This window comes from Ambystoma mexicanum, chromosome 1q (assembly GCF_040938575.1).
Source record: "Ambystoma mexicanum isolate Mex_15411 chromosome 1q, UKY_AmexF1_1, whole genome shotgun sequence".
Classification (NCBI taxonomy): Eukaryota; Metazoa; Chordata; class Amphibia; order Caudata; family Ambystomatidae; genus Ambystoma; species Ambystoma mexicanum.
Window position 1 is genome coordinate 1,225,348,250 of NC_090922.1, and position 12,692 is coordinate 1,225,360,941.

Consider the following 12,692-nt stretch of genomic DNA (forward strand, 5'->3'; position numbering starts at 1 on the left):
TGTCTTGCTGTTGCGTTGTTGTGAAGTATGTGCGGTTTGCTGTGCTGAGGAGTTCTGCTTATCTTTAGGACAGTATGTGAGAGGTGTATGTGAAGGGTTGTGTATTAGTTCACCCAAATGCGAGCGATGGCTAAGTAATATAGTCTGCCCAGAGATGACTAATGGCTAACAGTTCACCCCGATGTGACAAATGGCTGATATTCTCATTTGTCTGGATGTGACACAATTGCAATATAAGGGGGTATATGTTATCCCTCTTTTTTGTTATGGGGGGGCCTGAGTCATGAGGGAGTGTAACAATTGTAAAACAGGGACTCTGGCTACCCCATATCTGTAATGCCAATATCCACAGGCAAGCGAAAACTGAAGCGGTTATTAGTTACGACATGTTAGAAAAATTGTTTTTAAAACAAAAGGATACATTTTGTATGTGTTGCATGTGCTCTGGTGTTCTCTAGATGACAGACTACTGATAGAAATGTGTTCATAGTGTGCTGGATCCTTACACAGCCAGTGTTCACAAGGTGGGGTAACCAGAGTCCCTGTTTTACAATGGATGTGACACAAGCCAATGTTCACAATTCTGTCTCGACAAAATAGCACTGTTAGAGTACAGTTCTCCTAGATGTAAGACATGGCTAGGCAACAGTTAACAATTCTGTGAGTCTATATGGGGCAAAAGTTGCTAAATAGAAATGGGTATATGCATGCTATAAACTGTTGGTTGGTGGGGAAGATGAGATACAAGAGAGGTGGGGCGCAGTGAGAGCTGTGCCTCCTGTCAGCACCACACTTTGTCGCTGCTGGTTGACAGTTGCCCGATTCCTGCTTCTCCGGCGGACACCAGACAGACACTATCTGGAGCTGCTTCTGATAAACCGTCCTTTGATTTGGGGTCCTTAGCTGAAGGGGCATCAACTGGCAGGAGCTGTTCTAGGAGGTTGCCTTAAGGGGTTGGGTAGTCCTGATCACGGTCTGTGGTACACGATGGGAGGCGGGAACAAGTTTGCATGGGGAAGCGGGCAGGTGGGTAGGGAAGCGGAAGAGTGTGCCTTGCGCAAAGGGCAATTAATTAAAGGCAGTTAATATTAAAGAAAAAGAAAACGAAAATAGTTCCTAAACTAACAAAAATGGTGGTGCTGCTGCCAGGCAGCAAGCCTTCACTCACCCTGGCCCCGACTTGCCCATTTCTATATCATAGCAATATGCTATGTCATCTAAGCAATCCCATTTAGTAGGTATCATGGCTATCCTACATCGCGCCAGTACCAGCATCAGACGCCCCAGTTACTTTGCATGTGTTGGGACATCTATAGCATATCCCAGGAGACGAACCTTGGGTGAGATCAGTGTAGGTTCATTGATAGTTTTCCCCAATATCTCAAATACCTCCCTCCAGATTCCCTGGGTTTTGGGGCATTGCCAAGCTAAGTGATAGAAATCTGCATTCTGTGCCTGACACCTCACATGTGGGTGAGGTGACGCTATAATATGTATTCAATTTGGCCGGTGTAGAGTACATCTGGTGCACATATTTAAAATGGACATGTTTGAATCTGCCATTTAAAGATCCATATCTTACCACACTCTTCTAGTCTCATCCGTCCCTCGCCTACTTCCACTACTTAGTTTAGAATATAGAACGGAAAACCACTTTATCTTCTCCTTGTGCCACTATCATTTCCTGTAATATGTCCATTAGGTTAGGTGTTGAGGTAAGGAGCAAAAGGCACTTTTAAATGTATTCCGTATCATTAAGTAGAAGAAAATATCTAAAGCTGCGGTGCCTCCATGTGTCTAGTGTCAAACGTTCCCACTGGGAAGACATCCCCCAATGGTATTGTGTATATTTTTATCAAATATTTAATCATTAAAAGCCAAAGGTCTGTGATCCAAAGTCCTATTCCATTTGGGACCAATTGCAAATGATAGGTAGAAAATAGATCTTAATAAGTGTAAAAACTGCGTATTGTGCGAGGGAAAAATATGGAGATTAATGGAAAAGAATATTTCTACATTGCACAGACAAAGGAGGCTAATGTAATTGTCTACACTGACCTAGAGATTACAGTGATATTGATTTTATTCATCTCACACATTCACATCAGATGTTGCCTTTTCACAGCAAGAGTGAGCTTCCCATCTGTGTCTTGAGACACTGGTGAAACCATACCCAACAACCTCATAACCAATTTGTATCCGATCTTCACACACAGACCATTTGGCTATGTATGAGAAATGCCGGTCTTCTGTTAAATTATGGCAAGTTTGTCAATTTTAGAAAGTGATAGTGGCTCAGCTTTTACATCAAATTTACTCTACGTAATTTGTATAATACTGATCAATTTTGTAATGATGAAAGCCAAATAAAACAATGTATCACTAGAAGTGGACAAAATGAAAAATCTGTCAGGTGAGGAAAGCACAAGAATGGAGGTGTTATGAAATTGAACATAGAAGGTGGCAATATAACCAATAATCCCCACCATGATTTGTGCGCAACTGACCAACAGTGCTGTAGATTCAGTGGCACAAGCTTTGTGGCCAAGGGGTGATGGCAAAGAAACATTATGCTGTTCAGCATATGTGTTGAGTAAATAATTGAATGGTCGTTACTTAAAAAACAGAAGTATGCTCACAGATGGAGTTAATGCACGTTTTCTGCCTTAGCCTCTCAATAGTGTTCAGTCATTTGTCTCGTCACTGGCCATTGCTTTTTTGTACCTTACTGTAAATACGGGGACTGCAAACGATGGCACTCTAGAGGGTTTGTGTAGGGTGACCAGGTGTCCCGGTTTTGGTGGAATGTCCTGGATTTGGGCCCCCGTCCCGATTTTAGGGCATGGGTTTGGTGACCTTTCAGAATTGCAGCGGTGACTGCTTTGCAAGAGCCGTTAACCAATAATTAAAACCAAATTAATGTAACATTTGTCCTGCAATTTTAAACCAATTATTAATGCCAGATGTCCTGCCACCCCAGGGCAGGCTCCAACATCCAATTGTTCCATTAACAGCATTACCTGACTGTGCCACAGATGGTTGCCTGCTTGACAGTCACAGCCAAATGGCAGTTTATATCTAGGGCATGCCATCAATCCCCCACTTACACTAGTTTGTACACTGCAGAAGTGCAATTGTAGGACTGCTTTTTTGTTGGTGGCCTGTTCCTTTCTTATTTTGTTAATCTGGTCATCCTAGGTTTTGGACTATAATTTCCATCAGTCCACGCCAGCATAGCCTATGTGCATTGTAGTAGTCCAAAACCTCTAGAGAGCTGCAGGTTGCAGTCCCAATGCTGTAGATTCTGCCGTTTTTCCGGAAGCGTCTCATACTCCAAAAGAGGTTTTTTTTTCTTCAAAAAGGAAAAAACTATATTTTCACAACAGCAAATAACAAAATTTAGCATTAATCAGCATAGTAAGCAGTATATCAAACCACCATCAAACAACCTATTTAAGGGAAAGAATCGAGGTACATAAAGGAAAGAAAAGAAAAGGAAGCAAGAAAAAAGAAAAAGAACAAAGTAAGGAAATACAAAACATAAAAGCAAAAATTCATGCAGCAGATACAAGAATATCCTAAGAACATTGTATACAACCTTAAACAATGACAGATGACAGTAATCTACAAAGTCAAGGATACATCAATCCCAAATGAAAGTTCAAGATTATCCATAGACATCAAGAAACAGCTCCAAATTTCCCAGAATTTTCCAATTTCATCCTTGCAATTGTAAATGGCTTTTTCATACATCAGGACAGTTAGAAGCTCCTCCATCCACTCATCAATATTAAAAGAAAGGTTTGACTTCCAGAACCTCAATATCATTTTTTTTGCAACCATACATGCACGCAGCAACCAAATTTTCTTGGCAAGGTCAATATCATCCAGTATAGAAAGATCTCCTAGAATGAGTAAAGAAGCACTCATGGGAATTGCAACGTTTAAGACTAGACTCAGTCGTTCACAAACCTTTCCCCAGAACTGCATTGTTTTGGGACATGACCAAATCAAACGACTGAGGGAGCCTCTTGAGCAGTTACACTTCGAGCAAAGGTCAGTGTCCAAAAGTTGTCTTCTGAACAACCTCTCCGGAGTCCAATAGGCCCTAATCAGTAATTTCTTTTGAGAAGCTCTGAGGCCCCAATCCAAACTCAGCAGACGAGTGTTCCAACACCTCAAGGCAACATCTTCCCCTAATTCATCAGCCCAAATGGTCGGCAGCCGTGGATCTCCTTTTCTAGTAGCCTTTAGGAATCCATACATGGTAGAAGCGGGGTGTGCTGCACTGGAGCATATCTCCACAGCTGCCCAGGCGGCACTTCGAACAGTCAATTGTGGCACCTCAACACAAGCTGAAATTATGATCTTTAGTTTCCTGAATTCAGCAAACGAGCAGTTCGCCATGTCATGTAATTGTGCAAGGCAAGCGTACGGTATCCAATTGCCATCTTCAAATAAATCTTTAAGGTATTTTACACCAGCCACAAACCATTCAATCCAAAAGAGGGGCTTACCCTGGAATGTCAATGCTGGGTTATTCCAAATGAATGCATCTGGATGTAAATGAGGATCAGTACCCATACAACTCGAAAACTCGCACCAGCAGTCCTGCAGAAATTAAGTGAGTGCGCTGGCCATTTTGGACTTACATCTTTTAGAAGACAGCAGGGCTTTAGGGTCCAGTTAGGACACCGCACCACACTCCCATGACAACAGATCAGATTGTATATTAATAGAGTCAACAATCTTGCACAAATGGCGAGTGGAGAATGATAAGTGGTAGTCCAGTAAATTAGGTAGGTTCATTCCCCCCAATTTCAATGGGAGTTGAAGTTTCCAAATCGCGACCCTTGGAGGTTTCCCATTCCAAATAAAGTTTTGCAAAAGTCTATCAATCTCCTTGAAGACACTCCTTGGTATCCTAACAGGAAGCATACTCAGGATGTAATTTATCCGAGGTATGACTATAGACTATCCATATTCCCAATTTCCCAATTTGATCGCCAGACAACATAAGATGAAACCAAAAAATGCCATGTTTCCACCTAATAAAGCATACATTTTTGCTGTGAATAAGGAGTAACTATGATTATTTGCAAGCCGAAACAGCTATGCTATATTTTTATAAAGAGAATAAAAGCCCGATTTGTATGCTGTAGAAGGCTTGACTCATCATTAACATTTAGTAGTGTTCTGTAGGATCGCTAGCACTTTCAAACCTCAAATGTGCTGCATCCCTTCATTCATACGTCATTATTTGCGTCAAGAAGTTACTATCGTGAAGCGATCCGCCCGTTTACGGATGAAGCTGAAAATCTTCAATTAAAAAAAAGGTTGCAAGGAAAAAGTAGATTAGAACTTGGAAACCAAGTTTGTCTATCCAACATATCCACGGTTTTCAAAATACTGTTTGCATTAGTCATCTGGCAGCAGTTTGGGTTTTGCCATGCATGCCACCTTGCATTGAATTAGTTTCAGGTCCAATGAAGCCATGTGCTAAATCGCATGAAACAGGGACCCTAAACTTAAAGGCAGATTATATATAAAAAATAAAAAAAATAAATAAAAAGAAAAACACAAAAACACAAGCAAAAGGAAGCTTTAATGATCTTTGATCTACATAACCTTTCGTTGAGGACGGCCCTTTTTGCCTGAAACCTCTGCAGAAGTCCTGAAACTGGCCTCTTACACATCAAATCTCTTTAGCTTGGTGTCCTCCCCTACCATCTTATTTGCTTCTTCAAAGACATTCGGTGTATTTATTGAGTTAAAAAAACTAAACGAAAAACACGTCGCTATTCAATATTTAACTACCTTGCATACAATGGGCCAAGGTGGTCAAAACCTTGGGTTTTTAAAAAGGGGATGGTGCAGGGCAACAGAACTGATCCGCTCTCCAAATGTTGCAAAAGAAAGGTCAAAGAATTCACTCAAGTTGATATTTGGCACGCAAAAAAGGTGCTTGGAAAATGATCTTTTGAACAAATAAATCCAGATGCCAGTAATATTTGGGGGGAGTAGCTGCTTCAAAATGGGCAGTAGAATGTAATTTGCAATTTTGATTAAATCAAGGTGGTCTTGAGGCCAGCAAACATATTCGAGATGATTGGCCAAGAATCCTGACTACCAATTGAAGAAGAATTACCCTGCATAGCTCTGGGGGCAGGCAGGACTTTGGACCAGTATTCAATGGTGATAAAGTAGAATTATTGTTCAATAGAAAAAGTTGGGAACCAGAATGGGGAAAGGCGTTTATAACACATGCATTGGCCTCATTATTTAAATGAGCAAATTTGGTTACAAAAAAGGTTCGCTGCCAGATGATATTGCCCTTTGCTGGAAAAACTAATTCCAAAGTTGGGACATTTAGCAAACGCCTTGTAAACAAGGGATTTTACGGTCACATTATCCTGCTATAAACAGATCGCTGGGCCTTCCTATTGAAGCAACCTATTTCTAGGCACAAGCTGAACATAAGAGAAAAGGGTAATACAGAAGATTCTCTACTAAACCCCACTCTCAGCAAAATGTAAATAGTTCCCATTGCCAAAGCAATCAACACTGACCTACATATAGAACTCTATGCAAGACAAATGAAAAATCAAGACTCAAATTGGGCATGCAGAATGACAGCGGCAGGTGTAGTTTTGTGCCCAAAGCAGGTGCAACTTCTCGTTACTGTTCCGTTAAACTACTTTCACCTAAGCACTGTCACTGCCATCCCAGAGACCGGTTGGTCCAAGTCTCCAGATCTTTAAATCGTGTGTGAAACCCTATTGATATATATTTTTTTAAATATCTCCCGCCGTACCCTTAACTCTAGAACTCTCTGCTTGACAATTTTGTCGACAAAACTATAATATTGTCCGTTACCGTGTTTGCATGCAAACGATATAAACATGTAAATTAAATGAGTTCATTGGACCGTTGTGTCCCATTAACTGAACTCTCTGGTCTGCTCAAGAGGTTACCTTACAGTGGAAGGGAATAGTTGAGGTGTTTTGTACAGTGCTAATTAGGTACATTGCCAACTAGCGCCATGCAGACACTGCAACGCGTTTGCCTGCCTACTGGATGCCGACAATGAGGAAGTCTAGACTCATGTTGATTCTGCCACACAGGTTATTTCCATTGCAGTGTAAAGGAGAACAACCCAGCAGTGTTTTCTCAGATGGAGAGAGTGGGGATCCCAGTACTACTATCAAAGCTAAGCTGGTTCCAGGTTAAATCTATGGTTTGATTCCCCCTCGGTCCAAGGACGGTTGCCAGTCCAAACGAAAGAGGACATTTCAGACTTCTTACCTCAAGCCAGCTTATTCTGGAGAAAAGGCTCAGTGCTGAGCCGAGCTGAGCTATGGCAATGGAGAGCTGCACAAACAACATCTTACTCCCTCAATCTGAACAGATAGGTTCTTTATACAGTAAAGTTGGATGGAACGACAGGAACATTCAAATGACGGTAGCTGGTCAGTGTTAAATGCTTTGGTCTAGGCTGCCTAGATGTTCTCGACTACTAGCGGCTATACCTGGTATGGATACAATGGTGCCCGAGGCTGCTGCTACCTTTTCAACAGGGATGAGGCCATCTACATAAGCCTTTTCTTACTTTTCTGCCTGGGCTGCAGTTATCACCTCCTGTTAAAAGAGGGCAGCAGGGTGATTTTTGGTTGCCATGGCGATACAGAGTGAGCCTACCAGAGGGGGACGAAATTGAGTGTTATATCCCAATGAAGAGCACAAGGCCACTTCATTGCCCTATTTTTTACCCAATAATCCTATTTTCAAGATGAATCCAACACACGTCAATTAGTTTAAGAGAAATTGAGATTTCTTTAAGCACTAGTTTGGCAAGGGGAAATCAGTCAGAATACTTCTGAAATATAGTTATGACCGATTTATTTTTTCTTTTCCATAACCTAATGTTACTACTAGTCCAACAACTGTGGAAATATAATCCGTGCATGGCTATTGTCATGCAAGAATTGTGGTTCAATTAACATGAAATACGTTTACACTCGGTTTTCAAGAATGTTCAGAAGCCGGCTATGGAGCAGGAAATTAAATGAAAAAAGCTTGGGAAAGGTCAATGTAAAACAAATATACCCCAGGGAGAGTTAAAAATGAAACCCATGAAACGTTCTCATCTATAGCCAACGGGTGGAGTGGGGCAGGGGAATGCTCGTACTATATTTTGCAACACACCTGGATTAACTATGCAGCTTGTCTTTCAATCCCTTGTGAAGCTGTAGAAAACATGTCACCTGACAAGGAACTATGGCTTGGAGAGCAGTGTAGGTCAAAGAGCATTTACGTTTTTACAAATATATGATGGGAAATCACAATATATACAACAAAAGTGAGGAAGGAAAGGGGGATGTGTATAAGCGATCAATAGAGGGAAGGGAGCAATTTAACTTTCTCCACAGAAAATCAAAAATATGAATCACTTCTTGTCCAGCTTCATTGGAAGCAACAAGGGGGACTTGCCCCAACAGAAATGAGGACCAGTCAGAAACTAGGAAATAAACATCCATTACAAAACAAGTTCCCTGGAGTACTGAGGGTAATAGAACAATGAAATTAACGTTTGTGATATTCTCTTTTTAATATCAAGAAAGTAAATTAGCATTAACAGGAATGATAAATCACATGCTGAACTCAAGAAAACTATGTGCAAAATTCCAGACAATATTTAAATCAAGGCAGAAATGTCACTAATAGGCCCCCAGTAATTTCATAAATATTTTTCTTTTTGAATTGCTATTTATTATTCCATATCAGGCGAAATGTCTCCCCATCAGACAGTAAGTTATCCAAAAAATAAACAAATAAAAAAGAAGAGGGCAAATGGAAACCAGAAAAAGTGCAGAAAAACGGCTGTTAGTTGGAACATTTTGGAGATATACAAAAAAAGGCCAGGATTGACCCAGTAAGAACACAATAGTGACAGCAGTGCCCAAACATTGCCAGGATTTGCCCTTATAAGGGCATTCCTCATAAATTGCCCCAGCAAGTAAACTCCTGGAATGGCTTTGCCGCAACATGCCGGTAACTGCCAATGTAAGAATATGCAATGTCGTGTATTAAGCATGGTTATTGTAGAAATATTTCAGCTCACCTTGGTGAGGGAACTGAAGTCTTTTTAAAGGTCTATATTTTGTTACGATGCGTTAATACTGCATCAAATCAGCAGGGTTGTTGTTTCAGAGCACCTGGCTGGTCTAAAGTACCACTTATTGTGCCGCTGCCTAGTGTACCCAGACCTTAGCCATCGGAGGATAAGGGAGTGGGAAGAAGATAGAGGGAGCACAGTTGAAATGTCAGACATACCGATAGAGTGATGTCGAAGGGGAAATTAATGTTTTAGGATAGCCTGGGTGCATGTGGACTCAGTAAAATGCACCACAGATCAGGATTGAAGCAAGGTATGTTTTAAATGTGTCTGGACTCAAAACAGACTGCTTATTTGAAGCACTTAAGAGGAGCAATAGGTATCTATTTGGCCGCATGAACTTTAGACACCCAGTTAAACAGTGGTGGCTTTTTTGACCAAGAATTACCCGTCACATTTTTCCATGAAGCAAACTCCCAAAAAGTCATTCAGGACTGCCAAGACTGAATGCCACATGCGTCTGGTCTAGACTAGAGTGAGAACGGTGAATGTAGTTGAAGAACATAGTTTAGGAAGGACAGCTCCGGATCTGTTGACACATTCTAGTATAGGTTGCAAGGCAGAAACTCATTGAAGAGAAGGAATAGTGTTCTAGTCTTAAAATACATTGCCAGAGTGTAGCTGCTACAAAGTAAAGGTTCCAGTTCAGGGGTGCTGCGTTTATTACATGACAGTACAACATTAGGGTTGATACGAGTGTTATATTACTATGTTTTTACATTGTGCTTTTATATTGTGCCGAATCATCACTGTAGTGATAAAGCGCCAATTCCTTGTCAGAGTCATAGCACCCACGCTTGGGTTAAATGGACCCTAGCACAAAAAGCATGGCAGGATTAGATTAAAGCTTGTTGAAACACATTAATTTCCGCCAACACTGATACACTCCGAGACTAAACATTTTGCAACAGTAAGGAGTCCATTTTAGAGGAACACTTTCATGCAAGGTCACTTAGAATCCTGGACAATCAGAGTTCAAAATATAAAACACACATTTTCTAATGAAGTTGCAATATCAGGATAAATCAATTAACAAACAAATAGTACTCGTGCACAATAGCACTTTCGATCATGGCCAACATGAGTTTCGGCTAAGAGGGGCCTCAAAGGGGTGGTGGTCGATCTTCAGGATTCTTGCTGGGCTTTGCCACAACTTGAAATGAATAACTACGTACTCTATAAAGGGCCATCCGTGGTGAAAATAGAGACATTAGCATTGTGCTTTTTATGCCATAACTAACACATTATAAAGTTGTTACCACTTGGTTCAGTGGCCTGCCTCAATATAGAAGGCAAGTGCTATGGAGAGCCTTTAATAGGACTAGCATAATTTAAACCGAAACACTGGAATACAATTATTTTATTTCCTTACTAGGTGCATTTGCACAATGCAAAAACCTACAATTGAGAATAGGGCACAGAAAGATGCGAAAAGAAATAACATTGGGCTTAACAAGCCTAAACTTCTTGTATAGTCCAATGCACAGCGGCTCCATATTATGGCACATTTAAGGTCCCTTCCTTTTGAAGATATTGATTGTGAAAATGGAAGTAGTTAAACTCTAACTAATGTAAAGACATGTTCACAATTCTCTTTACCCATAACATGCACCAACTACCACCATCCACAATAACGATTCCAAAACATCTTCCAATTGGGTTTGGGCATCACTTGACACCACCCACTATAACTAGCCCTTTTAAAGTAAAGGATGGGGTCATAATGACTAAACCATGCAAAACTCTCCTGGTTAATGGGAGAAACTAACAATATTCAGAAGCGGTTGGATGATGGCAAACATTTCAACAAAAAAATAAAAATCTTTGTGGTAAGCATTCTGAAAAGGATCAGCTCATGTGAATTTAACCAAGCCTGGTGTCCAGTGTCACAAATATCACAAATATCCCAGGTATCCTACAACATCAAAATGCCATCATGCATCTTGCAAGTATCTAAGTTCCCAAAGTAAGGCACTATCAGCAAATGTCATCTGTTCCTCTTAATGATTACCTGCCCCGTTGAAAACAATTACAACCTCCATGCCCGCTATCCTCCCTTTTGTCCAGAAGCCATGCGAAAGAGATGTGAAGGAACACTTACTCCATCATGGATGGGGGAATCGTGCAGCAGTCCTGGATTGCAGTCAGCGGGGAAGTGAGATGTGCCGTATAGGAAGCTTCAACCACCTGCTTATTGCGAGTCACCACATCCAAGTAGCGGTTAAACTTCTCACGGATCTTTTTCGCCAGCTGGAAACAATTGCACATGGTGGGTTAATGAGAACGATTGACATTTCCAGCATAACACTTTTTATTCGACAATGCCATTCAAAAAATTGATATAAACCTGAAAACTGTGTAGAGCTTAATCTGATTTTTAAAGTGTGCATTAAGAACCATTAATTCAGGGTCATTAAACACATCCAAGTCCTACAACAGGGATCCTTATAGACCCATAAAGCAGCGAGATTTGCATTCAACAAAGTTTAAACAGATCTATCATGTCAGTTCAAGAGTGCATTACAGCATATTGGGTAAATCCTGGATGTTCAACTATTTTCAAATTGGAAGCTTACCTCATTACGGAACCATGAAACAACTTCAGGTTTCGTTGCAAAGCTGGTTACAACTACAAATGACAAGGCCACTTGGGAGGAGCTCTACAATGTCTGCCATTACAAAGAATACTTTAAAAATTAAAACATATAATTCGCTCTCCGGAATCTCCTTTGAATAAGGCACTAGAAGGGACGCTAAACTTGTTAATTATACATTCAGCACATTTGTTTAAAAAAAACGTAGAACCATTTTGTCATATGACGGATCAGATGGTATGTCCACCTGAAAGGCTTTGAAAATAATAGCCAGGCATATGATGGAGAAGGAATACAGGATGGCTCGAAGAAAAAAGTTGCAATTTGTCCAAACTGTTGGCTGAAGGAAAGACTGATGCAAAGGAATACTTGGGATTAGGGCTAACCCGGTGACTCCACTAAATAATAAAGAGTCATGTTTTATGAGTCACTAACAGAATGTCCAACAATCCTTAATTATATATGTACTTAATCATTTAGATGTTAATGATTTGTCTCCACCATATTAATCCCTTTATTTACATGCCATTCACCTTTCGAAAGCCTTGGCGCACAGGGGCAAGAAAGAAGGAAGGTACACGTCAATCAGGACGAAGAACGTAATGAGATAGATGTTTACAAGTCTGCACTTTACAGGGCATGTTTTGGGGATACATTCTGTGTCTTGTGTGAGCTAGAAGGACAGTAAACCTACTGCACTGCATTAGCCTTAGGCATTTGATCAAAATAATTCAGCAATGCCAATATGTAACTACAATCAACATTCAGCACGGCAAGGTAAAGAACAGCAGACCCAAAGGATTAGGGTTGTCATGGATATAGGAGAGAAGGACCAGTCTTCAAAGCCCATGTGTTATTTAAGAAAGGGTTTTCCAGAGAGTTGGGCCCGACACCAAGAATCTACTCACATTTCTCTTATATCG

At 40.7% G+C, this 12,692-nt stretch overlaps 1 protein-coding gene across 1 annotated transcript in view; it reads right to left on the minus strand.

Annotated features, from left to right (window-relative positions):
* Positions 1–12,692, minus strand: part of CACHD1 (cache domain containing 1) — a 648,022-nt gene that overhangs the window by 320,816 nt on the left and 314,514 nt on the right. The window contains exon 3 of the mRNA XM_069641991.1: positions 11,277–11,425. Within this exon, the coding sequence (XP_069498092.1) occupies positions 11,277–11,425 (149 nt within the window). The remainder of the gene's footprint in view (positions 1–11,276; positions 11,426–12,692) is intronic.